The sequence below is a fragment of the Topomyia yanbarensis genome, chromosome 3 (assembly GCF_030247195.1).
Source record: "Topomyia yanbarensis strain Yona2022 chromosome 3, ASM3024719v1, whole genome shotgun sequence".
Classification (NCBI taxonomy): Eukaryota; Metazoa; Arthropoda; class Insecta; order Diptera; family Culicidae; genus Topomyia; species Topomyia yanbarensis.
Window position 1 is genome coordinate 18,570,965 of NC_080672.1, and position 26,407 is coordinate 18,597,371.

The window sequence follows — 26,407 nt, forward strand, 5'->3', positions numbered from 1 at the left end:
AATATTTCATGTTATTTCTGTTACACATTTTTTTCCAAATTTGATTAAATTTTAAGGAGGAAATTAACAATATTTTTGCATTAAAGTTTTTAGATATTTCAAGGATTATCTAAAACGCATTCAAATCACTTGCCAGTTCAACCATTAAATATACTCATGTAAACTCAAACACTTTTTATGCGGAGGATAAAATAAAAAAGTTGCGATAGTTTAAAAATTTAAAAAACGCACAAACTAGAAAGCCACAAACTGGATAAGGTTTAAGTGTTCATAAAAACTTGCATAAATTGGAGAAATCGCACTGAAAGTCTTAACAAGATCCTCAAAATACACTACGAAAATTTTGGAGATTAGTATAATATATCAGATAGTTTTTTGTAACCCGAAAATACGTTTTCGCAATATGCAGCATAGATTAGAGGAAAATTAATTATATACTCATCATTAGACTAAGCCATGAAAACTAGTTTTAAGATGCTTTTTGATTTCAATTCGCGTATATTTATTTCATCTGGACTGCTTGATACTTCCTGCATATTTTTCGAAATAAGTTTTATAGGAAAATTATAATCTTTAGAAGAGTTCTTTGATAACTTCAAGATTCCAAAGCTTGTTATGATAGTGGTTTTAACATTTAAATCGTACGCCTCCTACTCGAAGTTATGTGTCAGACGAGTGTCTCAGAAAATAGGCAATGTCATCTCTTAATCCAACTGTAACCAAGTAAGTCAATCAAACACCTCACTGACAAGTTCTCCGACCAGGAGCGGATCCAGAAAAATATTTCGGAGGGGGTCCAAAATTTCGACTTTAAAATGTTCATTGTACAATACGTAATATGTAATATCCTCATTTAATTAAAATCAGTTTTGGTAATCGAATCTGGTTTGCAAAAATTTTGAACTTAGAATGAATTTAAAAAAGAAGCTTTTTTGAAAATTATCAAGATGTTAAAAATTTTCGGGGGGGGGGGTCCGGACCCCCAAGACCCTCCACCTGGATCCGCCACTGTCTCCGACCAATTGCATCTAAAACTTGTCCATACTCAAAACGCGAAATTTTGAAAATCCAAATCAAAAAAATCAAAAACTTAGAAAATTCGCTTTAAAAAGTTGAATTACGACGCATAAAAAGAGACCTCAGTGTATAAGCAAATATACTGTCATTTGTGTAACCGTTAGCGTTCAAAGATAACTGTGAAAGAATATATAACTTACAGTAACATCATCGTTGTACGCATACATTAATATCATATTATTAATCCGATGATAGCACCAGAAAATATAATCTTGATATAAGCTTTCTTGCATTCCTGATCGGTACATCATAAAGATAACACAGCGAGTAATTTATATCAACATGAGATATAAATTTGATAGCTTTCTGTTATGATGTTCTGATCGGGATTGACTCGATTATTTGAGCAATTTTGGTTCCATTTGAACTACATTACACACCCATAATTTTTAATGTTAGCTGCAATTCCTGGAAGAATCTATATTTCCTAAACAAAATTAAAAATATTTGCTTTTTTATACAGAAAGGTCATGCAATAGCTCCAAACATTGATTTTTTAACCAAGGTCATTCGACTCAGTTCAATGAAATTGAAAAAAGTCAGGTTTCGGAATGAACATATGCAAAAAACTAGTTAAAATATTTGAATTTAGTTTTCGAAATAGAGTAATATGGCATCAGGTCCTTACTTGAAAAATTGAGTAGACGCATGCTTACAGGACAAATCTCGAAATGGACTCGATTGTTGGTGAACCGACAATCTGGAGACATTGACTCGATTATTCGAACAATTTTGAATTCATTTAAACTACATAACACACCCATAATTTTTAATGTCAGCTGCAATTTCTAGATGAAGCTATATTTCCTAAACAAAATTTAAAATATTGTTCACTTTTTGCTTTTTAATATACAGCGGTTTTGTAATAGCTCCAAACAATGATTTTTTAACCGAAGTTTTTCGACTCAGTTCGACGAGATCGGAAGATATTTGTGTATGTGGCAAATAATGTCACCTCTGTTGCTCAGAGATGGCAGGACCAATTTGCACAAACTTTGTCTCAAATGAAACTTTGTCTCCCATCTATTTAAGTTGCTATTTAATTTTTTATTGATCGGACTTCCGGTTCCGGAGTTACGGGTTGAAGAGTGCGATCACACAGCAAATTCCCCTATAAACTGGTACCGCCACAATGGCTAAATGATGTGCTACATATTAGAATATATGTAATATTACTTGGATATGTGGGTCTAGATCACTAATGATCAATCAAAGTAGCTTCGACCACATTGGTCACCGATCACGTTTCTTGATGCCCCCGCTGAACTTGCCAAGTTTCAAGTTAATGTCACACCTGTTTCTCAGATCTGACTTTTGGTACCGGAGTTATCGGTTGGTTAGTAAGGTCACACAGGAATCTGATAATCTGATGCAACCCTAATACCTCAGAGGTTAAAATTTTTATTGAAATACACATCGAATTACTTCGATTTGTTTATCTAGATCACTGATCGCCAATTAAGGATTCTTTGAATTCAGAATTCCTTGAATATTGTTCAGTAGCGACAATTCCGGAAGTCCCGGATTTCGAACATATTACCCCTTCATGGCCATGTTTATGGACAACAACATTTTTAAATTGCTGTAACTTTTGATTGAGGCACGATTTGCTCAAGTAAGGTTAATAAATGTGACCATTGCCTTTCATTTAAGTATTAACAGTTACAGGGATCAGCTCTAGAACAGTTATTGCAATTAATCTGATTGGATTTCGATGGAACAGTGCTGCCAGATGCAGTTTACGTTGAAGAAGGAAAATGAATTTTTTATATATCTTCGTTATGTTGCTATATTGAAAACTAATAAAACTTATCAATTTGATCTTTATGAAAAATGGCATTTCGTGTTTCTCGACCCCACCATTTCTAAGAAAAAATAGTTTTGAAACCATAGAAAAAGTTGGGCATAAAAGGGTTCAAATTATGGATGATGATTGAATTGATTTTTGCAAACCAAGCAACAAATGAAAAGTATAAAACCGCATTGCACCCACCATCAAGAACCCCCCTTCTGCAGTCTCTTTGGTCACTTGCAGCACCCTAATAGGTTACAAACTCGCATCAGTTTCTCGGAGATGGTTGGGCCGATTTTCACAAAATTAAAACAATATTATCCCCTTATACTGCCAGAAAATTTAGTATGGATCGGGTTTATGACTCCGGAAATATAACTCGAATTATCCGATCACATATGATATTCCCATGTAAGCCGGAACAATATTTTTTTCGAAGGGGGAATACATGAAACTTCAGGAATTGATTCTGTACCGTGCTATATTTCTTGATAGTAGAGAAAAAATAGGTCAAAAACTATATTTTCTCCACACTGTTTAAAACCACTTTTGCGCGTGAAAGGCACAAAACTTATAACTAAATTAGTTATGGTATTTGCGTTTCGACTTAGTCTCATCACAATCCGACAATAATGTAGGACCAGGGGTTTGCTCAGAACACAAAGAATGTTTTCGTTTTTTGGAGCTAGCGTTATTCTGGCGCTGGCTTTGTCCTGTCACTAAGTTAGTGTTGGATTCTGATGAGACGAAGCGCAAATTCCGTAGCTAATTTAATTGATTTTAGATTTTTGATGCTAAATGTCTTAAAAATGCATGAAATGTCGAGTTTTTATTGACGGAAATCGGCTTTTTGGGACTTTAATTTAAAATTACAGTGCTTATTTCGAAAAATTATTGTAAACAAATTTATGGTCGTTTCAATGATTTGAACATATACATGTGGTTCGAACAGTACTTTTCTTCTTCCAGTAGCAAATCATCACGACCAACATAAGTCTCAAACTCCCCTTTACTGACGGTCGAATAAAGTAATTTCGGGAGAGTTGCTGCGTCGGGAGAGATGCCTCGTATATCTCGTTACTACGATAAAATGGAATTCAAAGGTGAACTACAATACTGGAGATGCAAACCAATCCTTATCCTTCGCGGAGTACCAAAAATTTTCAATGCCGTGTTTAAATTTTGTTTTTTTGGTGTAAATCATGTATCAGTTAGATAGTATCTGTTTAGAAGACATTCTGATCATGAACACTGAAAATGGGATAGATGACGCTTCACAACTGCGGGTGAGATGCCGCACTCAATGGCTGAAGATGATGTAGCTAAAATTTCTCTTTTGACGTCAAAATGTCGTTCAATGATCCTATGTGCAGGTACATGTTCTTAATTTGGTCTTATATAACAGTCAACAATTGTTTTTCTGCCCGGGAACTAGTTTACAACTTTATGAATATTACTCATCAACCAACTGTTGAATCGTGGTTATATCCATTAATCTGCATTGTTTACGGTCGAACTATACAATGTGACTGATTCATGATTTATTACATCTTGATGGTGGTTTTGAATTAAAACACAAAACATGAACAGTCTTGACGTTCTCATGAACTATTTCATGGAACTCGGAATGTTATTCGTGGATCCGTTCATGCCTTGTAAACTGGCTCATGACTTGCGATCGTAAAGTAGTTCCCTAAATCATAAAACACAATTTTACATTCTAGTGGATTAATTTGTCGCCGCGAGTGAAAGAAAGGAAGAAAAAGGCGTATAGAAAAACTAAATAGTGTCTTACTCCGCACATCGGACCGTCGACTCCCGGTGCGGGATGTCCCACGAAGGGTTTTTATCTCGTTGCTAAAAGCGAGCGATAGCCGCGTGTGACTAAAGATTTTACGTGTAATTAAAAATTTTAACTGCAAGATTTCGTGTCAGATAGCGAACAGGTTACGTGCAAAACAATCTAATACAAAACGGTTTGCCAAAATGACGCCGACCAGACGCCATTTCTGCCGAGGGACGCTAGCGGTGTTGAAACAAAGGCAACCTTAAAAATCACACCAAAAGAGGTAGGCGATGGACGCCCCCCACCCCCGGGAGAACCCTCTCTGTGCCACTGAATACCCCAATTTCTAAATAACGGCGACGAAATCGATCAGCAAACACTGGTCCTACGGGTCGTAAAGGATGACCAAGGGAATTGCCCTAGTTTACCGGAAAATTCCTTTGAGATTTTTCTGACACTCAAGAACGCCATCAGTGAAGACCAGAATAAGACAACCAAGGCTACGTGAATCGTAATACGTGCTGCGGACGTCATCTATGTGGATCTACGAGAAACTAACCCGTATCACCCAGCACGCTATCGCTACCAAGGTGACAATCGTCGACCACCCACACATCAACAAAACTCATGGTTTAATTTTTGATATCGACACCAAGAATAATACGAGATAATACGCGAAGGCCTAAAGGATCAGGGTCTGATAAAAGTCCGCTGAAAGAAGGTTGACCGCACTCCAACGAACACCCCCTCTTGGTTCTAGCATTATCTGGCTCGGATCTTCCGGAATTTATAGACATAGGAATGATAAAAATCGCGCTAAGAAAGTACTCTCCGATGCAGTGCCACCGTTCTGGCAGGTACGGATATGGTAGAAAAAACTGCAGCCATCAGGAACACGAAATATCATGAGAAAACCCTTGCAAAGGACCGAGTAAATGCGTCAATTGCCTGGGGAGCCACTCCGCCAGGGATCAGAGCTGTCTCACATTCGAAAAGGAGCAGTTAATCGTTAGAATCAAAACGAACAGAGGGATATCATTCCCCGAAGCACGAGCTCTAGTCAGTCTCAGAGTTCCCACCCGGACATGCGCCGAGGCGGTTGGAGAACGTCTTAACCCGAAAATGATGTCAAGGACTGAACTATACAGCTGCTTCGCGACGAGATCGCCCAGCTTAAGAGCCAACTCCAGAAACCTACGCTCCACACACCGGGACTAAAGGCAACAGCTTTAGGGGAAAACCCTTTCCTCTGCACCGGCCCGTCCGCTGGTCATCCAGAAGATGTTTGCTATACGAGAACGCCGACTGGGATGCTTACGACGCTGCCATACAGTCCCACCTTGATCGAGACCGTACGTATTCGCTGGTCGAACTTTCTGAAACTATTGCCAACGCAGCGAAAGAAACCATCCCCCGAACAAATACCACCACACCGTGTCGTACACTGGTGTATTCCGGAAATGGCCGCTGCCATAAAAGCTCGCCAGAGAGCGTTCCGCATCATACAAAACACACCGCCCCGATCACTCCATTCGGGACCAACGAGCGGATAACTTCAGAACGCTCCGCAATGCCGGAACAATGCAAGCGGCTAAAGAAACCAGCTGAAGGAATTTCACGGACGGTATCCACGCGAACTCCTCAATCACGGAGCTGTGAAGACGGCTATAACAATTCCACCATTACTGACCCCGAGGAAATCGCGGAAAAAAAAGCTGCCAATTCGAATCCGCCGACAAAGCCCTACCAGCCGCATTCGCTCAGCAATAAAGCAGACTCGAAGTCTTCCCCATGACCTTCACGCCAAAGTCCACAGCCGCCTACAGCCGTCGCTCTCACTAACGCACGAGTAAATCCCGACGGCCCTGATAGGATAGGTTACCCGGGCCATCGAGACAATCCGATACCCACTGGTTACCGTCTGTTAGGTTCCGAACCACAGCGGCATCAAGGGTAATACAAACGTCGACCGATAGGCACTCATCGGCAGAGATCTGGATCGACCGAGACAGCCAGACTCTCCCGACTCCGCGTGTGGTGCACCCGAGTAACACACGCACACACCGTGGCCAGCGAGCCCATCCCAGAATGTGCCTCCTGGAACACCCGGCACACCGTCGAACGACTGCTGAGAACTGGAGGACCTACGGCGTCAGTATACGACCTGACGGGACCGAAACAGGAGGGTGTCTAACGATCCGGATCGGGAGGAGGCACTTCTCCTCTTCCTAAAGGACGCCGGCCTATATGACCGTTTTTAAACAATAACACGGATAACGTAGGCCCTCTGCCAGACTCCCAGGAGATGTCCATCTATCTATCAGCCAGCTTTCTACAAGACACCATCTTCTAGGACACCGCGACTGACCCCCTCAAATGTCGACCTTCTGCCACACCCTGACGGAGTGCTGGAAAGGCTTCCCGCTGCCTAAATCAACCTAGACAGCAGCTGACTCCAACACCAAGTGAAAATCACTTCAAACGAAATGAATTGTAATATCTTTTAATTGTAACTCATCTTTATTTCATGGGCGAAAACCCCTAATAAACAATAATAATAACAACTCACTCTTTAGTATAATCGACCTAAAGGCTTACAGCTGCGAAATATGAATCAACACTTTGCGTCTTGTTTACCTAAATTCGAAACTATTTTTCCAAAAATTCCCAAATATCCCAAAATTTCCAACAACAACAACGAAAGCTGAACATGCCTTTGATACAGGAAAATAAGCTGAACAAGAGCTGTTCAAGCAATTATCCAGTTAAATTGTTTGTTGGGATTACTTAAATGTCTTCTTTGACTAATTTATTTTAAATATGTGGCAAGAAATAATAAATAAACTCAATACAATTACTTTTTTAAAAGCTAGCATAAAAAGCTTTGCATAGCTTATAAGCTTTTCTTTAATGAAACACCTGTTGGGCGAATAATGGAGAAATTTTCAGTGATCAAAGGCGTAGTGCTCCATCTAAAAATCTTAATGAATCGCTTATAAAGAAACAAGAACATATTACTCAGATGGCAAACATTGATAATTTTAGAATAATACTCGCAAAAAGAAAAATTGCATTCGCTGCTCTAACTATAATATTTATGCGTGAGATTAATAGAGGGGCTAAGATGAATTAGGGTACAGTAAACCTACTACACTTCCAATACTGAAAATTTCATTGCATGCAAGAATACATGTTGAATGCAAGATGGTAGATTATCCCCTCCCAAAACTCCCGTTCGGTTTGTGCTTCTTAACTAACACTATTCAAAGAGCACATGTTATGTGAGTCAATCTCCACTGTAGTATAAGTAACACTTCTATATGTTTAAAGAGCAGAGGCAATACGAAGATCATCCAAATAGCTTAGGATAGCCAGAAATACATATCATCCTTTTCGGTGTTTCCCTACCTTGATTGCGATGCTAATTTACTCTCGATAATCGCAAATCAATGACCTCAATGTTTTATTGAGCAATGCCCTAGGCCAGGACGCTGTCAAATGTTGAGCCACATGTGTACGAAGATGGAGTAGGCAATTGTGCAAAATCTTATCACGCGAACAAAGGAATTCGGCATATCTGTTTACATCGTTCGATTTTTGGGAAAATATTTTAACACATACAAAAGTTGGAAAGTAATCTGAACAATAATCGGTGATAATTAGCAAATCTTGAAGAAACTGACAGAAGATACGTAAGTGGTGCGCTCAGTGCAACTGCCCGAAGGATAATAATTAGTCATTTATTATATTGTAAAAATAAATTGAAAACTATAATTTCGGTTGACGAAAGATCTTTTAATTTATATAAGGATGGTAAAAACTACGAAAGATAGTTTTTTACGTATTGAATTTGTGCTTCTGTGAGCCCCAAATAGTCAGCCTCCGCTTCGAACTGTTCCAAACCTCCTAATCCAGCTAGATAGCCGTTGAGACGTGCCGCAACATGTGAGGTCATCAACAAATCCGGGGTCAGTCCTAAACCTTGGGTTATATCAACATGTCCTTGCAAGCGGTACTTTTGATTATGGCTAAAATAGAAACATGTCAATCTTGACCAGGCATTTGCAGTAGCTTTATTGCTATTACCTTTGAGCTGGATGGAACTCACTGGCAGGGACAATTTCGGTAGCAATCAATTCGTCTCCGTCCTTAGCTTGCCGGATGGCCTTGCTGATTTCCGCTGATTGGCGCTGCTCTTCATTGTGGTACATTATCACCGACATATACTCCCGCTTCAGTTTTGCCACCACTCTATACTCACTATTATTCCAGAATAACTCTAGCAAATCTGAGTATGTTATCTTCTCCGGATCATAGTGAATCTCAATTACTTCGGTTAGATCCCTTCTGAAAAATGATCGTGTTTATTGAGCTGTATCTGCTCTAGGTATAAGATCGTACTCCTGAATATCACTTTGAGTTTCTGTTGTTACGCCTGCGTAGCCTACACAAGTTCGCAATACACCTTTGGTTGCCCCAAACAAGGAGTCCGGAGCCCAGTAACAACCCATTCCAAAGGTAGCTTTTTCGTACGGAGTATCCACATGGTGCAATGGTTGTTTCTGCTGCAGAACATAAACTGTCTCGTATCAGAAAGGGAATTTTTTATAATTTTTTAAAACTACCTACCATTATAACGGGAACTGATAATGATAATGAACTAAACTATCTTAAACTTTAATATACTAGTGAGTTAAGCTGTCTGCTTCGCCGTACAAACACTGGTATTGGTAACATTTTCCCATTGATATACTCGTGGTTCATAGAAATCCAAACTGCTCGATGTTATTTTATGAAACCAATGTCATTGACAATTATTTTAAAAATATTTGTGTTATTTCTAATCTGAAGAGACTATGCTTTCTGATAGTCAAATTTTCTATCTTTTTGGTGACGAGAACGAGAGGTGAAAAACCTGTAAAACCCACACACGAAATATTGAACGATGTTAGTGAACGTGAACACATGCTTAAACCACTATACCAACAAACAGCTGCAAACATTCAAAAGCTGCGTACTTTAGTATGAGAGAGTACTTCATGTGGTTGGAGTAAACCACAAGGAGAGAGACCGAAACAAAACAATCCGACAGGTTGCTTCTAAGTCATTCATTTTTATCTTTGGACCCATATTTTGGACATTATAAATTGTCCAAATATCTCCAGACTTATGTAATTGAATTTGGAAATATGACAGCTTTCTAAAGATGCAAAAAAAAATTCAATTGAGCGATTTTTCATATTTAGCTTTTCTACATGATTTCCTTAACAAGGCTGAGTAATTTGAAAGGATCAAAAAAACGCATTCCGCAAAAATGTTCGTTCCGATCTACCTGTCACGTTTTTCTCACGCTACAACAAAAACAAGAAAAACGTACGGCGCGTGGTGAATGAGGTTCAAGTAAAGACGAACGAGTCAAAACAAACCGTATACTCAGCTGGCGATAGATAGTGTTGCTGTGCTGTATAGTACCGAGACAGCCGGCATCAAGTCATTTAAAACTATCTTTATACTTAGATTTCCGATATCAATTAGCAACATTTTCATACGGAACCAAGTCTGAGGATAAAAATAGATGTTGACATTAGGGTGGTGTCCAAAAAACCCACGAATTCGGGAAAATTTGTCATCCTTAGATAATCTACCTCGAAAGCGCCATCGGTACACTCTACTCATCGCAAGGAATCGGAAAATACCAATTTCCTGAAATTCCGCCCAAAAACAAGTCCTCAAATCGCTTTCAAAGTTGCAGTATGAATGAAATTCCTCACCACGATCATAGCAAGCCGTTCGTCATCGCCGTTTCGTCACTTTTCCTATCTCTCAAGTGGAATAACGCGAGACGACGCTAATAGCGTTGCATGTGGCACACGATTCTTGAACCCCTCGTCCCTTTCCTAAATCAACACGTAGTAAATTGTTACTAGGCCAGGTTACTACAATCGGTGTCGTGTTTCCAGATACCTATGCAAAATAGTGCAGTGCAGTGCAGTTTGAGGCGCGGAATCTTCCGATTGCACTCAATTCAATGTCATGTAACACGATGTGACAGCATGATTTTCCTGTTTTGCAAGTAATGATGAGGACTGTCCTGACTAATACATTTGAGGCAACGGGAACAAACAACTAGCTACCGATAAGAGCGAGCTCGTGCACAAATTTGCGACGTATACAGGCGCGTGCACAAAACCACTCATACTAAGATCAACTTATCAACTGATTTGCGAAAAAATAGCTCTTTGTCTGAAAAATATGTGTAGTCGCGATGAAAGGTTAATATTTGAAGACTTTACTAAAGTTAAATGTAGGTCGGAAATTTGTCTGCAAGTTTTTGGGGTAAATTTTTATACTATTGAAGACGTTTATCACACGTGCAAAGTGATTGTTTAAAACCATCAGATATAGTTCATTAAATACATATTACATTGAAACCTGCAGATAGCTACTAAAATCGTTTCTATGGCAACATTTTGCAACCTTTGGTGGTCCCGGGGAACCCCAACATATTTAATTTCATAAATTTTACGGTCGTTTGGCCGGTTATTGAGTTCTAATGACGTGCAATTTGATCCTGACTTCTATCGATTTTATTCCCCTCGTGTTTCTCAGCCAGTGGTCACGTTTATTGTTGGTTCAGTTAAGTCCAGTTTTTGTTTACAAATCCCAGCTGATTATTGTTTGTGACTTATTGAGCAACCGAGAAACGTTTACTTTCGAGTATTGCGAATCTTTTCTAAAATCCACATCGTGACATATCAGCCATGCGCCGAATCACGCGCCTACTTTGCATTAGTGCAAGCGAAAAACGATTTGACGTTTATTTTTGTTTCGTTCGCTCTGATGTTTGAAACATATATCAACAAATCGACGAAATACTAGTTTATCTCGGAATAGACAATACCTTTATGATGATTTAAAAAAAAGGTTTTCCGTGAATTTGGAATTATAGGTTACGATGGTTAAGGAATACCATAAAGGAATATCAAGACACCGTTGGAAAAATCTTCATGACTCAATAGTACTCTAACAAATGCCCCGAATAAAATTGACTTATTTTCATGAAGATTTTTACAACGGTGTGAAAAAACTGCTTTTTTCGCTTTCCAAGATGGGCGCTTTCCCAAGTTTTCTCAGTTGAACCTTAATAGCAATTCAGATTGAACATTCATTCAGTTCGGACGAAATATTTGATAGCTCATGGACCTACGGCCAATTTCTTAACTTGGATGAAAATCAGTTTTCGATGAAAACCGATTTTCGACTTTCGCTCTCCAGCTATCCGAAAACTAGTTTTCAGGGAAAACTGGTTTTCATCCAGTGGAGAAATTGGCTGCTAGAGTTTTTCAACTGGAATAGCATACCTATTTGTTTTCTCTTAATCAGTCTATTTAAAGACTAGTAGTTGAAGCAACGACGCTAAAATGTGTACTTGCACTGCCCTACATAAAACTAACTCTTTGAGCTAGAGCCCCTTGCTGCTACTCCGCCATCGATCTGGACTAGTTGAAGTTGAACAGGACAAATTTCACGCCAACTCGAACAAATGTTGGCAGTACCCTCTTAGATCTTAATGAATCTTTCTGTACATGAGAACTTAGTCAGAAAAAGCCATTTTGCATACTTAGTTTTTCCAAAGCTGATCTAGACTGTCTTTTGAAAAGGGTCAAACTTTTTTACCATATTTTTTTTTCAAATGGCTATGGTCTAAAAATGACATGTCCTACAAAAAAATGGTTTGGGAATGATTTTCACAAAATTAGTCAAATTTTTTAATAAAAATATTGAAAAAATTCTTCATTGACTCCTACACTGAAAAAAGTAGATTTTTTTAAAATTTAAAGTCGATTTTGTTCCAAGATAGGTAATTTTGTTCCCTACCTACCGTCAAAAATTCAGGTTGGGCACTTTCAACGAAAAAAAGTTATTTGAAAAAAAAACTTCCCTTGTCCAAAGTTATTTTTTTCAGTGTATTTTTATCGAAAACTAAACCAATGAAAGTAATAATAATATTAGAATCCAATTTCCCAGCTGCTAGTTGCCTGATACATGCAAAAAGTGTCAGTAACGAATTTGGTATATATTCATAACAAAGTTGAATGAAGACTGGAAGACTGAAAGATTGGAAGACTGGAGAACTGGAAGACTGGAAGACTGGAAAACTGGAAGACTGGAAGACTTGAAGACTGGAAGACTGGAATACTGGAAGATTGGAAGACTGGAAGACTGGAAGACTGGAAGACTGGAAGACTGGAAGACTGGAAGACTGGAAGACTGGAAGACTGGAAAACTGGAAGACTGGAAGACTGGAAGACTGGAAGACTGGAAGACTGGAGGACTGGAAGACTGGTAGACTGGAATACTGGAAGACTGGAAGACTGGAAGACTGGAGGACTGGAAGACTGGAGGACTGGAAGACTGGAAGACTGGAAAACTGGAGGACTGGAAGACTGGAAGACTGGAAGACTGCAAGACTGAAAGACTGGAAGACTGGAAGACTGGAAGACTGGAAGACTGGAAGACTGGAAGACTGGAAGACTGGAAGATTGGAAGACTGGAAGACTGGAAGACTGGAAGACTGGAAGACTGGAAGATTGGAAAACTGGAAGACTGGAAGACTGGAAGATTGGAAAACTGGAAGACTGGAAGACTGGAAGACTGGAAGACTGGAAGACTGGAAGACTGGAAGACTGGAAGACTGGAAGACTGGAAGACTGGAAGACTGGAAGACTGGAAGACTGGAAGACTGGAAAACTGGAAGACTGGAAGACTGGAAAACTGGAGGACTGGAAGACTGGAAGACTGCAAGACTGAAAGACTGGAAGACTGGAAGACTGGAAGACTGGAAGACTGGAAGACTGGAAGACTGGAAGACTGGAAGACTGGAAGACTGGAAGACTGGAAGACTGGAAGACTGGAAGACTGGAAGACTGGAAGACTGGAAGACTGGAATACTGGAAGACTGGAATACTGGAAGACTGAAAGATTGGAAAACTGGAAGACTGGAAGACTGGAAGACTGGAAGGCTGGAAGACTGGAAGACTGGAAGACTGGAAGACTGGAAGACTGGAAGACTGGAAGACTGGAAGACTGGAAGACTGGAAGACTGGAAGACTGGAAGACTGGAAGACTGGAAGACTGGAAGACTGGAAGACTGGAAGACTGGAAGACTGGAAGACTGGAAGACTGGAAGACTGGAAGACTGGAAGACTGGAAGACTGGAAGACTGGAAGACTGGAATACTGGAAGACTGGAAGATTGAAAAACTGGAAGACTGGAAGACTGGAAGATTGGAAGACTGCAAGACTGCGGTTCAGTTATTCATCTCAAAAATGATAAATTTTATGAAGCAATTGACAAACTTTTCTAAAATTTATTTTATGTCTGATGGGGCAGCAGCAATATACAAAAATAAAAAAATTCGCAAGCATGTGTTGATTCCAGTCAAAGTATGAATTGAGCGCAGAATGGCATTTTTTTGCAACATCCCATGGAAAAGGACCATGAGATGCTATTGGTGACACTCTCGAGCGAATGGCAAAAGAGCCAGTGTTGCTTGCGACTATGGAAATGCCATATTACCTTATCGAGAGTTATATAACTGGGCAGTTGAACAAACTGATAAAAATATCACAAAATTAAATTTCTGCTACATATCCACTGAACAGTGCAACAAAATGTCAGAAGAATTCGAAGAACTGTATAATAACGCCAAAACAATATCTGGCACTTAGAAATTCCACATTTTTGTGCTTATTCCTGGTGGCAAAGTAGAGGCAAAAAGGTATTCTAATTCAGAAGTTGAACCAAAAATATTTTCCTTATATAGAAATAATACAAAATAGCATGCATGAAGATAGATTTAAGACAAATTATATATAAAATTAAATAAATAATTATGTAAAATTCAATATATAATGTTGTGGTGGTTATTTCTTTCCCTGATCCTTCCTCAGAATTAAACAAGAAAATAAAAAAGTAATAATGGAATATTTGTTTAATGTCATAAATTCTTTTCAATGGAATTCTTGATCAATAAAAATATATTTAGTTGCTAAATTAGACAATATCTTTTCACAAACTCAGTTTTATTGGATTCTGAGATGATTATGACTTTCATTGGTTTGGTTTTCGATGAAAATGCACTGAAAAAAAATTCAGTTTGGACAAGGAAACGTTTTTTTTTCAAATAATTTGTTTTCCTTGAAAGTGTCCAACTTGAATTTTGGACGGTAGGTAGGAAACATAATTATCATCTATCTTGGAACAAAATTTCATCAAAATAAAAAATGGGGTTTTTATGTAAATCGACTTTAAAGCTTGAGCGTGAGCTTGAGCTTGTGCGATCACCCCTGGCTGCTACTCCGTTATCGATCGGGACTAGCTGAAGTTGCACAGGGAATCAGTAGATAATTATGCTTGGGATTAGCGAAACATCTTTCAATGTGCAACTCCTGGTAATCCCAAAGTATCACGGGAGGAGGATATTTTTGTTAGTAGAGTATAGAAGTTGGATATACTTCTGCTTTACCGATGCCAGAGAGGTGATTTCACTACCTGGACTAGATATCGATCCACCAATTTCATGTACCGGGGACCAACGGCTTTACTTCCCTTCCGAAGGAAGACGTGACCACAGATTTTTTCACCTCAGAAAAATCTCAACGACCTCGGCTGGAATTGAACCCAGGCCAACTGGAATGAGTGGGGGTCACGCTTACCACTCAACCACCGGCGCCGTCTTTTATGTAAATCGACTTTAAATTTTTAAAATCGATTTTTTCAGTGTAGGAATCAATGAAGATTTTTTTCAATATTTTTATTCAAAAATTTTACTAATTTTGTGAAAATTATTCCTGCAACATTTTTTGTAGGATTAATCATTTTTAGACTATAGCTATCTGAAAAAAATTGGTATAAAAAGTTTGACCCTTTTCAAAAGACAGCCTAGATTATTTTTAGAATAAGAAAGTATGCAAAGTGGCTTTTTGTGACAAAGTCTTCATAAGCAGAAAGTTTCATTAAGATCTGTGCTACCAACTCTGAATACGATTTAGCACGAAATTCGTCACAGGGAATAAGTAAATAATTTTGCTTGGGAGTAGCGAAACATCTTTCAATGTGCAACTCCTGGTAATCCTAAAGCGCGGAAGGAATGGTTAGTCCGACACTTGCTTTTCTAGAGGCCGTATATACTACTGCAAAAGTATCACTGGAGGAGGATATTTGTTAATACATATGTATAGAAGTTGGCTTCTACTTCTTCTTTAGCGACGTCAGAGAGGTGACTCCACTATCTGGACTAGATATCGATCCATCAAACTCATGGACCGGGGACCAACGGCTTTACTTCCCTTCCGAAGGATCTATGGTCATTTTTTCACCGCAAAAAAAATCTCAACGACCTCGGCTGGAATTGAACCCAGCCAACTGGAATGAGTGGCGGTCACGCTTACCACTCAACCACCGGCGCCGTTGTTCTACATAAAACCAACTTTTTCGGATATTAGACTAAAATGATGAAAAATTGTGTTTTTGGTTTGGCTCGAGTACGTCAGGATCGGTTTTATGAGCATTTTTGTATCTATATCACAAAAAAAAATTGTCGGTTCCGACAGCATAAGTCACTAAGTGACATTACGAACGCTTGTCCGAACATGCCGAAGACTCAGGTGATTCGCATTTAATGCGAAAATATTCTGACTGCTGCGTGAGGAAGACAAAAAGCTGGGAAACTCTGAGCTTACTCATATGACACTTTCCACGCTTTTCTAAACTTTCTTCCTTCAACTCCTTCCTTGAGTATTATGGCTCTTAATATTTGAAAATATTCCACACCTTCCAGTCCCTTGCTAATTAAATGTCATTACATCATAAAAATATAAAAATTGCCAATCAGTGGGATTAAACACAATAAGAAATAAATAATAAATCAAGCAAGTGCCTCCGTATGGTGTACATTTAAATGCTGAATGGAATGTCGTAATTAGATTATGTATTGCCTAACAATAATAATGTTGGTGATCAATCCTCTTAGAAGTAATTATGGGGGATTAATTCGTCAAACTTGATAACTTCAACAAAGTAGTGGTAAATGTCACCTTAATAGACTTTCTTCTGCGCAAGGTTTCCGTGGTGTAGTGTTTCATTACAGAGTTGGTACGTAGGAATCTGTCTTGGGTGTGTGAACAGCGTTCTCTGATTAAAAGTCCCATTTTCGGTTGATCTGCCCATAATTTTCACGCATGAAGAAGTTAGTTTGATCGGACGCATTCTCACCAGACGAACACCATTTGAAACACCCGGAAAGAAGTTCCTCCAAGTATCAGCTGTGACGGAATCCACTTGTCCGTATCTTGACATGTATTTTAAATCATGATGTCATGTAAGCGAACTTCTATAAAGTCATTGTCAATACATGAGGGGATACTGATGTTAACGATGCCGCATTCAGCCGTGTGTTGCATATTGTTTCGCGAAACGAATGACTCCGCTTGGGTAATGTCCTCGAACATTATTAGCACTTTTTGTGAAATATGATGCAGTTGAAGGGTCCATCTGCACTTTGATTAATTGATTCACTTCCCGAATAGGTGGTCTTACGGGACATTTTGAAAAGTCAATAGCGACACAGTTAGTCCGCAGCGGGGCTTGCTTTTGCTGTGTATTGACACTCATCACTACTTATATGGGAGTGCTGCGCCATCGATTTTTTTTTTCGAGAGCTAGACTAGACTAGAATGCTGCAATTGCGCTTGGAAAAATTGCAACAAATTCTTTAACATTTTCGGACTCACATCCGGCAGAAAAGTGTTTGTTTGAATGCTAGCTTGCCAGCTTGGCCAATGGTTGGCATGGTCGGAAGCACTCCAAAAGCGAATCTTTTGTTTTTCCCAATTAATCGTTAGTGGTAAAACTGGTTCCGAACCAACAAAGTCAGTCACAGTACCTACTCGAGCCAATTCAGCTGCCAATTAATATCCAATAATACCGAAAGGACTGATCTCAGGTCGACATGTGATTACTTATTTCGATCTCGAATTTACATATCTAAGTGCTTCTAGAGTATCCTGATTGACAGAGCAAAAATAAATTCTTGTATCGCAAATGGGAATTTGAAGTGTCGATTTTTTACACCCCACAGAATCGCGAAGAATTCCGATTGAAATACTGTGCAGTATCTATCAAGCGAATGGGACTGTTCTAATCTCATGTCATGACAGTAGTCACCAGCATCGATTCACAATATAGACAGACTGCCATTATTCACAAGGAGAAACTCTCTTACTGAAGGTTTTAAAAGGAAAACTACATGTTAGTGTAAAGTGTAAAGTAATCATTTCGGGTCACAATCGTGTGTGGCTCAGTACCAGTACGCATATGTCAATTTGTCACGCATATGTCAATTATTGGGTAGATTCAATCAATGTACTAGGGCTTCAGTTACCATATTTTGCCTGCATTGCCGAGGACTGTGCAATCTCTTTTGGATCTGAAATCGATGTGAGCAGATTAATCAAGTTTTTATTCACGAATTACCCTGAAGTACTTGATTTTAGTCAATAATTGCAGTGTCATTGAATTGAAACGGACGAGCTTATAATTCTTTGTTGTGTGAAAATCACCTTTGAGGTGTTGTTTGGATTATACTACCTTCACAATACGAGTTAAAAAGTGTTTTAACGCTATCTTGATGACAAACTTCTTTTTGCTAATTTTTATCTCTATAGTGTGAACCAGACCTCCCATGAACATCGACAAGTTTGTGCCTGTGTACAAAATTTCGTGCACGCGTTCAACCTCAAACATGCTTCGCCTCGATGTACATGTTCGCCTCGAACGCCGAACCCAAACGAATGATGTTCAAACTCTAGTTCAAACATCCGTGTGCATACACCAGGTGCGTACACGAGAACCGTTCACACAAGGCAAAAAGAGAATGCTAGTGATGATGAAAGTGATAAGGAGAAAACTGGTGCCATGAACCTGTGTGTACGAGAGGTGTACGCACATTGTGTACGTACATGGAGTTCGGTTGTGCAGGCGAACATGTGCACGTGTTTTGGTACGAAATAGCGTGTTAAAGGTCGTACACAAAATGTGGATTTAATATGTGCACAGAACCAGAGCGAACATTGTGTACGATGTTCATTTGGGAAAACTGGTGTGAGCATAGTATAACGTTAATCCAAAATAAAGACACTATATTTATTGTAACTGATCAAGTAAATGGTAACACAGCAGCCAATTTTAGTTTTAACACATTAATTTACTATTGAATTCACGAGTGTTTTCATCGCGTTTACTTTTCATCTTGGTATACAAAATTATGTGTCGCAGTACATATAGTAGCGCGCTTGGACGGGGGCGCGCATGCAACGATATATAGAAATAGGTGTGGTATAATAATATAGCTGAACAGCACATAAGGTATGCTGCATCAAACATCGTCGAACATTATATGATAATCATAAGCGAAACCATATGTTGAAGGTCATTAACATGTCGGAAAATCGATCATCATTCCTCAACAAGTGGTCGGCGACAAGGTTCCATATAAGTGGTGACAGCACACCGCTTTGAGGATATTCGCAGATACTCAATCGGTCTAATTCTGCATTATGACGGATTGCTTTTTCGCACGAATGTGATTTTCATTCTCAATAACGACAGCAAAATCAAACGGGAGCCTGTTTTGTTCGATCCACATTTGTTCGAAAATGTGATCCGTCGTACTGCAGATTAAGGCTGAGTATCTTAATCTCCTCTTGTCTTAAGGGGTTGCATACCTTTTCATGCTTTTATCTGAAAGTCTGAAAGTTTTTGAGAATATTTTCCCAAATTTTCATAGAGATTCGAGAAGTAGATCGAATGTTACAGCGCTTCGAAGCGCGCTTTGTCTACCAAGAGCAGTAGTAACATGAAATTTTAAACTCAATGATCTCGAAACGTCATACGATTTTCCTCGTATTTTTATAGCTGATCGTAATTAATTTTTCTCGTACTTTAACGATTTCTTTTCTATGCATAAATTTTGGTTTTACACATAAGATTTTTTAATGCAGTTTTAGAGCCACAAACATCGATTTTTTAGGGAAAACGTTTCCAAATGCTAGTTTTCATATTGTTTCCCAAAACCGCAAAGTATTTTTGACAAAAGAACATAACATAGAATACCGTTCACACCAAAATTATAGGATGAAAACTCAGCAATTGAAAGTGTTGAAAACTCAGCAATTTAATTTCAACCATTTGACAGATACTTTTTGCTTAAAATTTCTGCAATTTAATTGTCAAATTGATAGCACAATCACCGACTTTTCAGTAATCCAGTCCCGATTATTGAAAATTTGTTCACACTTTCATTTGCTGAGTTTTCATCCCAAAATTTTGGTGTGTCGGAAAGGCCTCTAAAAAATTTTAAATCTGTTGAAAAATGACCGCGGAGAAATTTTTTTTAGTGCCGAAAGTCCCGAAATCCCCATAAACATGATTCTGAGGGTATAAAACATTTTTCAAACATGATTTGCGTTGCATTGGACGAGCGCTACAACTTGTACAGCCTGCCTTGAAGAGTACAAAGCCACTGTAGCACCCTGCAATCTGTTCACGACTGGCATATTTTTGCACGGTACGGAGCCTTTGGCTTGGGAACCCCTGTTTTCAGTCGTCTCTTTCGACTTGGGAGTAGGAACACAGTGAATCGATTTCTGGTTAAGATACTTCAATCCACGGCTTCTAGGCTGGTTTTGTCCAGAGAAAGACTGTTATAAAAAAACTACAAGAGGCAGCCCTATGGGGTTGCACGAGCTGTAGACGTAGGACTATACTACTTAATGTAAAATATTTATTTTACTAGTACATTTATAGTAATAATAAATCAAATATATGGCAGAAATTCCTATAAACGCACGTTCATTTTCTATAATATTGAACTAATGATTGCATATAAGTACATCGCTGTTTTGTCAAAACATTACATGAGTCATGACATTGTAGTTGTGTGTTGTTGAATTCGTATGGTTGCTTTTTCGATTTATTGTGACAGAATCTCTTTATTTGAACAAGAAATTCCTATAAGCGCACACCCATTTTGGCAACACTTATTGAGTTGCATTCACACACACCATTAAAATCTGTCATTATATCGTGTATCAGTTGTAAGTGAGTGCTTGCTAAACATAACCAACGTGTCCGAAGCGGGATTGTTTTTTAAGTTTCAAGATTCCTAAAGCGACATTTTTGGATGAAAATGAACGGAGATTAATCCTTGAATAAAGAATGTCGGCTTAAGCAACGGTGCAGTAGCGAAGAGGATCGGTAGAGGTGAAACCGTAGTACGAAATTTCTTCAAGAAAGGTGAAAAATACGGCATCCGGAATAAAAATAGAGGTAATTCCAATATTACCAACCGAGAACGCAACCGAATTATTCAGTTGGGTGAGACAGGTATGTTCAATTCTTCAGGAATAAAGGAAGATCTGGAACTTCCCATCACAAACAGGAGAGTTTGTCAAATATTGCGTGGCTCTGGACATATGGTGTACACAAAAAAACCAAAAAACCCAATCTGACGCCAAGACACATTCAGGCAAGGTTGGATTTCGCCAAAAATTATGTCTTGGAAGATAGAATGGGACAACGTAATATTTTCTGATGAAAAGAAATTCAACCTCGAAGGTCCCGACTGCTGTGCATATTATTGGCATGATCTACGGAAGAATTCGGAAGTAAAAATTAGCAGAAATTTCGGAGGTGGTAGTCTAATGGTGTGGGCCGCATTTTCACGCAAAAGAAAGACACCGATGGCAACTATTTCTACGAGAATGAACTCTGAAAGCTACGTTGATTTATTAGACTGTTGTAATACCATTTATTGAAGATGTAATGAACAATGAGTTCATTTTCCAACAAGATAACGCTGCAATTCATGTCAGCAAGGCATCTAAACAGGGATTTACCGAGCGAGATATCTCGTTGCTGGAGTGGCCAGCACGAAGTCCTGATATGAATCCCATTGAGAACCCTTGGGGTATCCTGGCAAGACGAGTATACAGTGGTGGACGCCAGTTTGGAACAGTCAGAGAGCTTCAATTGGCTGTCAGAGAGGAGTGGTAAAAAATTCCAATAAATATGTTGGAAAATCTCGTCTGAAAAATGGAAAACAAACAAAATATTAAAGTTGAGATTTATTGTTTTTGTTACATTAATATTAAATAAAATTAAAGCTGCGCTTATAGCAATTTCTGTGCACAAAGTATGTTTTATTTCTTCAATCCAAGCATTGATAAATAAAAATAAGTATTTACTACTTCAAACAGCATATATTACATATACATACCGCACACAGTAATTATTGACGTCGTTTGATTTTTTAATCGAGCCTGTGGCTGAAAATTTGCTATGCGCTTATAGGAATTTCGGTCACTGTATTTCTTACGTATGGTTTAATCACAACCAATCAACATCGAATATTACATATTGAACCAAACAGAAGACAGAAAACTGTGACCGAACTAATATCTGGAACTAAATCTTTATAGCATAAGATTAGCTTGTAAAAACTTTTCGATTGTGTGTGGTAAAAAACCCGGACCAGTGAAGAAAAATCAAATTTTAGACAATATAATCACATTTCATGTATAGACCAAGCATTCTAGTTATATTTTACCATTATTGTAACTTGCCTAAAGTACGCATACAAATATAGCGAATGCTTAATCATATATCGAAACTATAAATATGCAAGAATCGAAAATAATTTTGTATATGTACAAGATGCGTTTTTGCAACGGTTTTTCAAGTGGCAGTGTATTCATTCATAAATATGCTTTGTAGTATGTACCTATTAGTAGAATCAAAATACTATAGGCTGAGTGGAAATGAATCACGTGACGGGGAAATGAATTAATGAATTGATCGAACGTAAATAATCAACTTTCGTTGTGCAATTTAGTAACAAATTAGTCTACCTACCTACACATTCGCCTCAAACATTAAACCCAAGCGCACAAAGCAAAGTGAATCAACGCTGATGATGATGGGTAGAGCGAAAGAGACAACCAATACCACGACTATGTTAACCGTGTTTGCAAATGGAGCTCGCATGTACAAACTATTTTGTGTACGAATAATTATACATAAAAGTGTGCTGAAAATGAAAGCATAGTGTTTGGACGGACAAGATCAGTCGCATTCACTGGGTAGCGTACCTCCACCAGGGATGCCACATTAAAATCTGTGTTTCAGTAAAAAAAATCTGTGACATTACAGAAAAATCTGTGAATATGGTAACCCTGACCTCCACAGGCAGTGTAACGGACTTCTAACTCAGCTACACTGGCTGTGAAAACACACAGCGCAGTAATCTGCTTCGCCTGCCGATCAACAGGCAACTGAGCTGGTCCTGCATTTTTTTTACATTAAATTTTTATTGATTCGCATGTTTTTACATTTCTGTACATTATTTTCATGTTAAGTGATACAGTCATTGCTTTCCATCTTTGTTTTAAAGAGCTGGTCCTGCGAAATTCGTCCGTTTAAATAGTCGATGACGACGTCATTCATAGAAGCGTAGCGCGCTAGGTACACAAATCTGTCGTGCTGGACTAGGGAAGCTCTATCTTCTGTGTGTGAATGCGAGATTTTTTTTACTAGGTTGTTTATTATTTAAATTTTTAATGCCATGATATCAAAAATCTTTGGGTTTATCTATTGGAATCAATTCTTAGAAGTATTTCGGGACGATATGCGCAAAAAAATCGAAAATTTAACGTGAGATGGCTGAATTATATGGGTTTAAAATTGGACCGTTACATGCCATTTTTGTAGAATTTGCAACGTGCACCCCTATATCGAAAACAAAGACGTAGTCCTACGTCAAAACTTATCAATATAGCCTTTTAGGTCCGTGCGCAAGGGGAGGGCTTCAAACCCCTTCCATGAGGACTTATAAATATTTTTTAACTTCCTGTTCAGGGAAAAAGTATACTGCGAGTTTTGACACACAAAATTCCATTAGAGTTCGATCACTTTAGCACCAAATCGTTGTAGAAACCATGGAAGAAACCTTGCGATGGTAGCTGGAGAGGGATGTAAATCAAGTTGGTCGGCTTCACTGGATTTGTTCACGTTTGGACAAGTTTAGATATTAGCAACAGCTGTAAGTAGATCAGTTTCACAGCAAAGTCATACAGCGGGAACTAAAGAGGAAAAATAACGAAGTACGAGAAAATCGGGATACCGTAGTCTGCAGAAATTTTACCGCCGATGCACTCATCTGTATCGGGAGAAATACCACCGCCGAGGAACTCTCAGCACCAGCTATCAAATTAATAGGAACGTGTTGCGCCAAGAAGGATAAGAAACCCTGAGATGGTATAAAGAGATGCAAATCATGGTAGATAACTCCGAATCGGTGTGTGTCTCAACTGGTGCCGATATTGGCAGCAGTCCTGAGCAGATCAGATATACTGCAAAGTTGGATAGCAAGCCACACAAAATGAAAAAGCAAGAGCACAATTTCTACTGAAAATGTACCTAACAGTTGCCCCGGATGGATCAGGATTGCGAGATATAAGAGGTTACGGCTTAGTCGGTAGGCCCAACTACTACAAATCAATCCGACACTATCACGAGTCAGCCAACTGCGGTGTCTGTTGAAGACTCCTTATCGTTAACGGAAGATAATGGACAGTTACTGAGTCGATTGGTACACAAGACTCGGCCCTCCAGGACTCGGCAAAAATGTCCGAAGTTTGAGGGTTTCTATACCTTTCATTTATAAGAAACGTAAAAAAATCAAAACCCTCCCTTGAAAATTTTCTGCGCACGGACCGTTTGCTTAATGATGATTGTGGCTGAGAAGAAGTTTTCCTAATTTGGAGAATTTTCTTATTAAGCATTCCTACAGAATATACAAAACTTGTTGTAGTATTTTTGAACTACTCTATTCAGGCAACTGAAGTTTTGTAAATAGACTAGGAGAAAGAAGCGATTATTTGGCGGCAAAATTGAGTTTAAACAAGCAACTTTTGCGAGGGAAGTACCTATTTTGACCAAAATAAGCTGTTTTGTGTTTCTTGACCTAAACATTTTCTAGGAATAATTGATATGTAAACAGATATGCGCTAGGAAAAGAAAATGATCTTGAAAGGGTTTACTAGAAATGAATAAACGCAACGAAAGTAATGAATTTTGTGAACAAGCTCAAAAAATGTTTCTTGTTCCTCAAATCAAAAACATCGCCGTCTGAAACAGAAGAATTTTCGGAGTTTATATTATATTTATGCTACCATAATTGTTCAAAAAAAGTGCATGTGTATTCAATTTCTCTTAACTTGCTAATAATTAATAATACAGGTACTATAGCCTAATAACACCAACTACTACGAACAATATATCCTTACGCGATAGCATTCTAAATTCGGTAACATTTTATAAAAACATTACCGAAAACACAAACACTCTAAGTAACCCAGATCTACCCCCACTGTTTCAGCAGAATATTCCACCGCCCTCGTTATCTCGTACGTGATCTCGCACGTACTGAATCTGATCCTCGCTGAGACCGAGCCGTTCGGCATCTTTATCAAACTGCTCCAGCCCACCGACGCCGATCAGGTAACCGTTCAACCCTGCAGCCACGTGCGAGCTGCGCAACAGTTCCGGTGTCAGCCCCAGTTCTTTTGCCAGCTGGCGATGACTTTGGAGACGATATTTTTGGTGGTAACTGCGAATAAATAAATTAACTCTATTAGTACCATACCTACACACTATTTTGTTAATGGAAGAAACGTGCTACTCAGCAATACTGGTGTGTGAATAAATGATTCAGCGATAGTAAAACGCGCACTAAGCAACTTTGTTTAATATTGGTGTGCCTCGTAATTGCATAGCAGCCAGTTTCGACCTTGTTCTTGAACTTGCAAAGCGCTGTTCGCTCTCCGAGAACACTTAAACTGCATTAATCAAGTATACTTACTCTTCGGCGGGGTAGAAAGCGCCGGCGGCAGCTATTTCAGTGATGATTTGCTCGGGAGCCCGTTTGATCTGTTCCTCTGCTAGACTAGCTTCCGAAATGCGACGCTGTTCTTCACTGTGATACAAAATAAGTGACATGTACTGGCGCTTGATGCGAGTGGTCAGCCCATATTCGTGGTTGTTCCAGAACAGATCTAGCAAATCCGAATAGCTGAGCACTGTTGGATCGTAGTGGATTTCAATCACTTCCGTATGATCACCCCTGTGGAATAAATTATGAGCAACCAGAAAATAAACTGGACAAAAGAAATTAATTTACATGCTTCTGTACACGGGAGAATCGGTGGTACCACCGGAGTATCCGACACAGGTTCTCAAAACACCCTTGGTGGCACCAAACAGCGAATCACAGCCCCAGAAGCAACCCATTCCAAAGGTGGCTTTTTCGTATGGAATGTTCACATGATGTAGCGGCTGCTTCTCAGTTTTGGAAACCCTCTCGGTTATGCCTAGGCATTTCTAATAGAAGAAACAACAGAAATGTAAAATTCGAATAAAAGAAAACATAAGTTTTTAAACTTACGGTTACAACCATTTTTTCAAGTTACTGTTACAATTTTAACAAATTTCAAGTTTTTTTATATTGTTAACACGTAGAGTGTCTGTTAAATATTTAGCTAGGCTCTGGTTGCTTCAGAAGCTGAAAATAGTTTGAAAAGCTGTGTTCAGGGCAGCTCTAATTTATACACGGTCGGCGTGTTTGCCAGTGCTCG

At 38.8% G+C, this 26,407-nt stretch overlaps 2 protein-coding genes across 3 annotated transcripts; both read right to left on the reverse strand.

The window, feature by feature from the left end:
* Nucleotides 1-8,440: 8,440 nt before the first annotated feature.
* Nucleotides 8,441-9,573, reverse strand: LOC131690345 (peptide methionine sulfoxide reductase-like). Of its 2 annotated transcripts, none has more exons than XM_058976051.1 (4): nucleotides 9,285-9,573; nucleotides 9,057-9,220; nucleotides 8,742-8,999; nucleotides 8,441-8,683 (listed from the first exon to the last, which is right to left on the reverse strand). In XM_058976051.1, exons 1-4 carry the CDS (start codon nucleotides 9,285-9,287, stop codon nucleotides 8,476-8,478), a joined length of 633 nt encoding a protein of 210 aa, XP_058832034.1. In that variant the 5' UTR covers nucleotides 9,288-9,573; the 3' UTR covers nucleotides 8,441-8,475. The 2 variants fall into 2 exon arrangements, with proteins under 2 accessions (XP_058832034.1, XP_058832033.1); XM_058976050.1 differs by having other exon boundaries at nucleotides 8,742-9,002; nucleotides 9,285-9,571.
* A 15,377-nt stretch (nucleotides 9,574-24,950) lies between these two features.
* LOC131690344 (peptide methionine sulfoxide reductase-like) lies at nucleotides 24,951-26,355 on the reverse strand. The gene is made up of 4 exons (XM_058976049.1): nucleotides 26,218-26,355; nucleotides 25,954-26,153; nucleotides 25,636-25,896; nucleotides 24,951-25,383 (listed from the first exon to the last, which is right to left on the reverse strand). The coding sequence occupies exons 1-4, from the start codon at nucleotides 26,227-26,229 to the stop codon at nucleotides 25,149-25,151; spliced, it is 708 nt and encodes a 235-aa protein (XP_058832032.1). The 5' UTR covers nucleotides 26,230-26,355; the 3' UTR covers nucleotides 24,951-25,148.
* Between the last annotated feature and the right edge of the window lie 52 nt (nucleotides 26,356-26,407).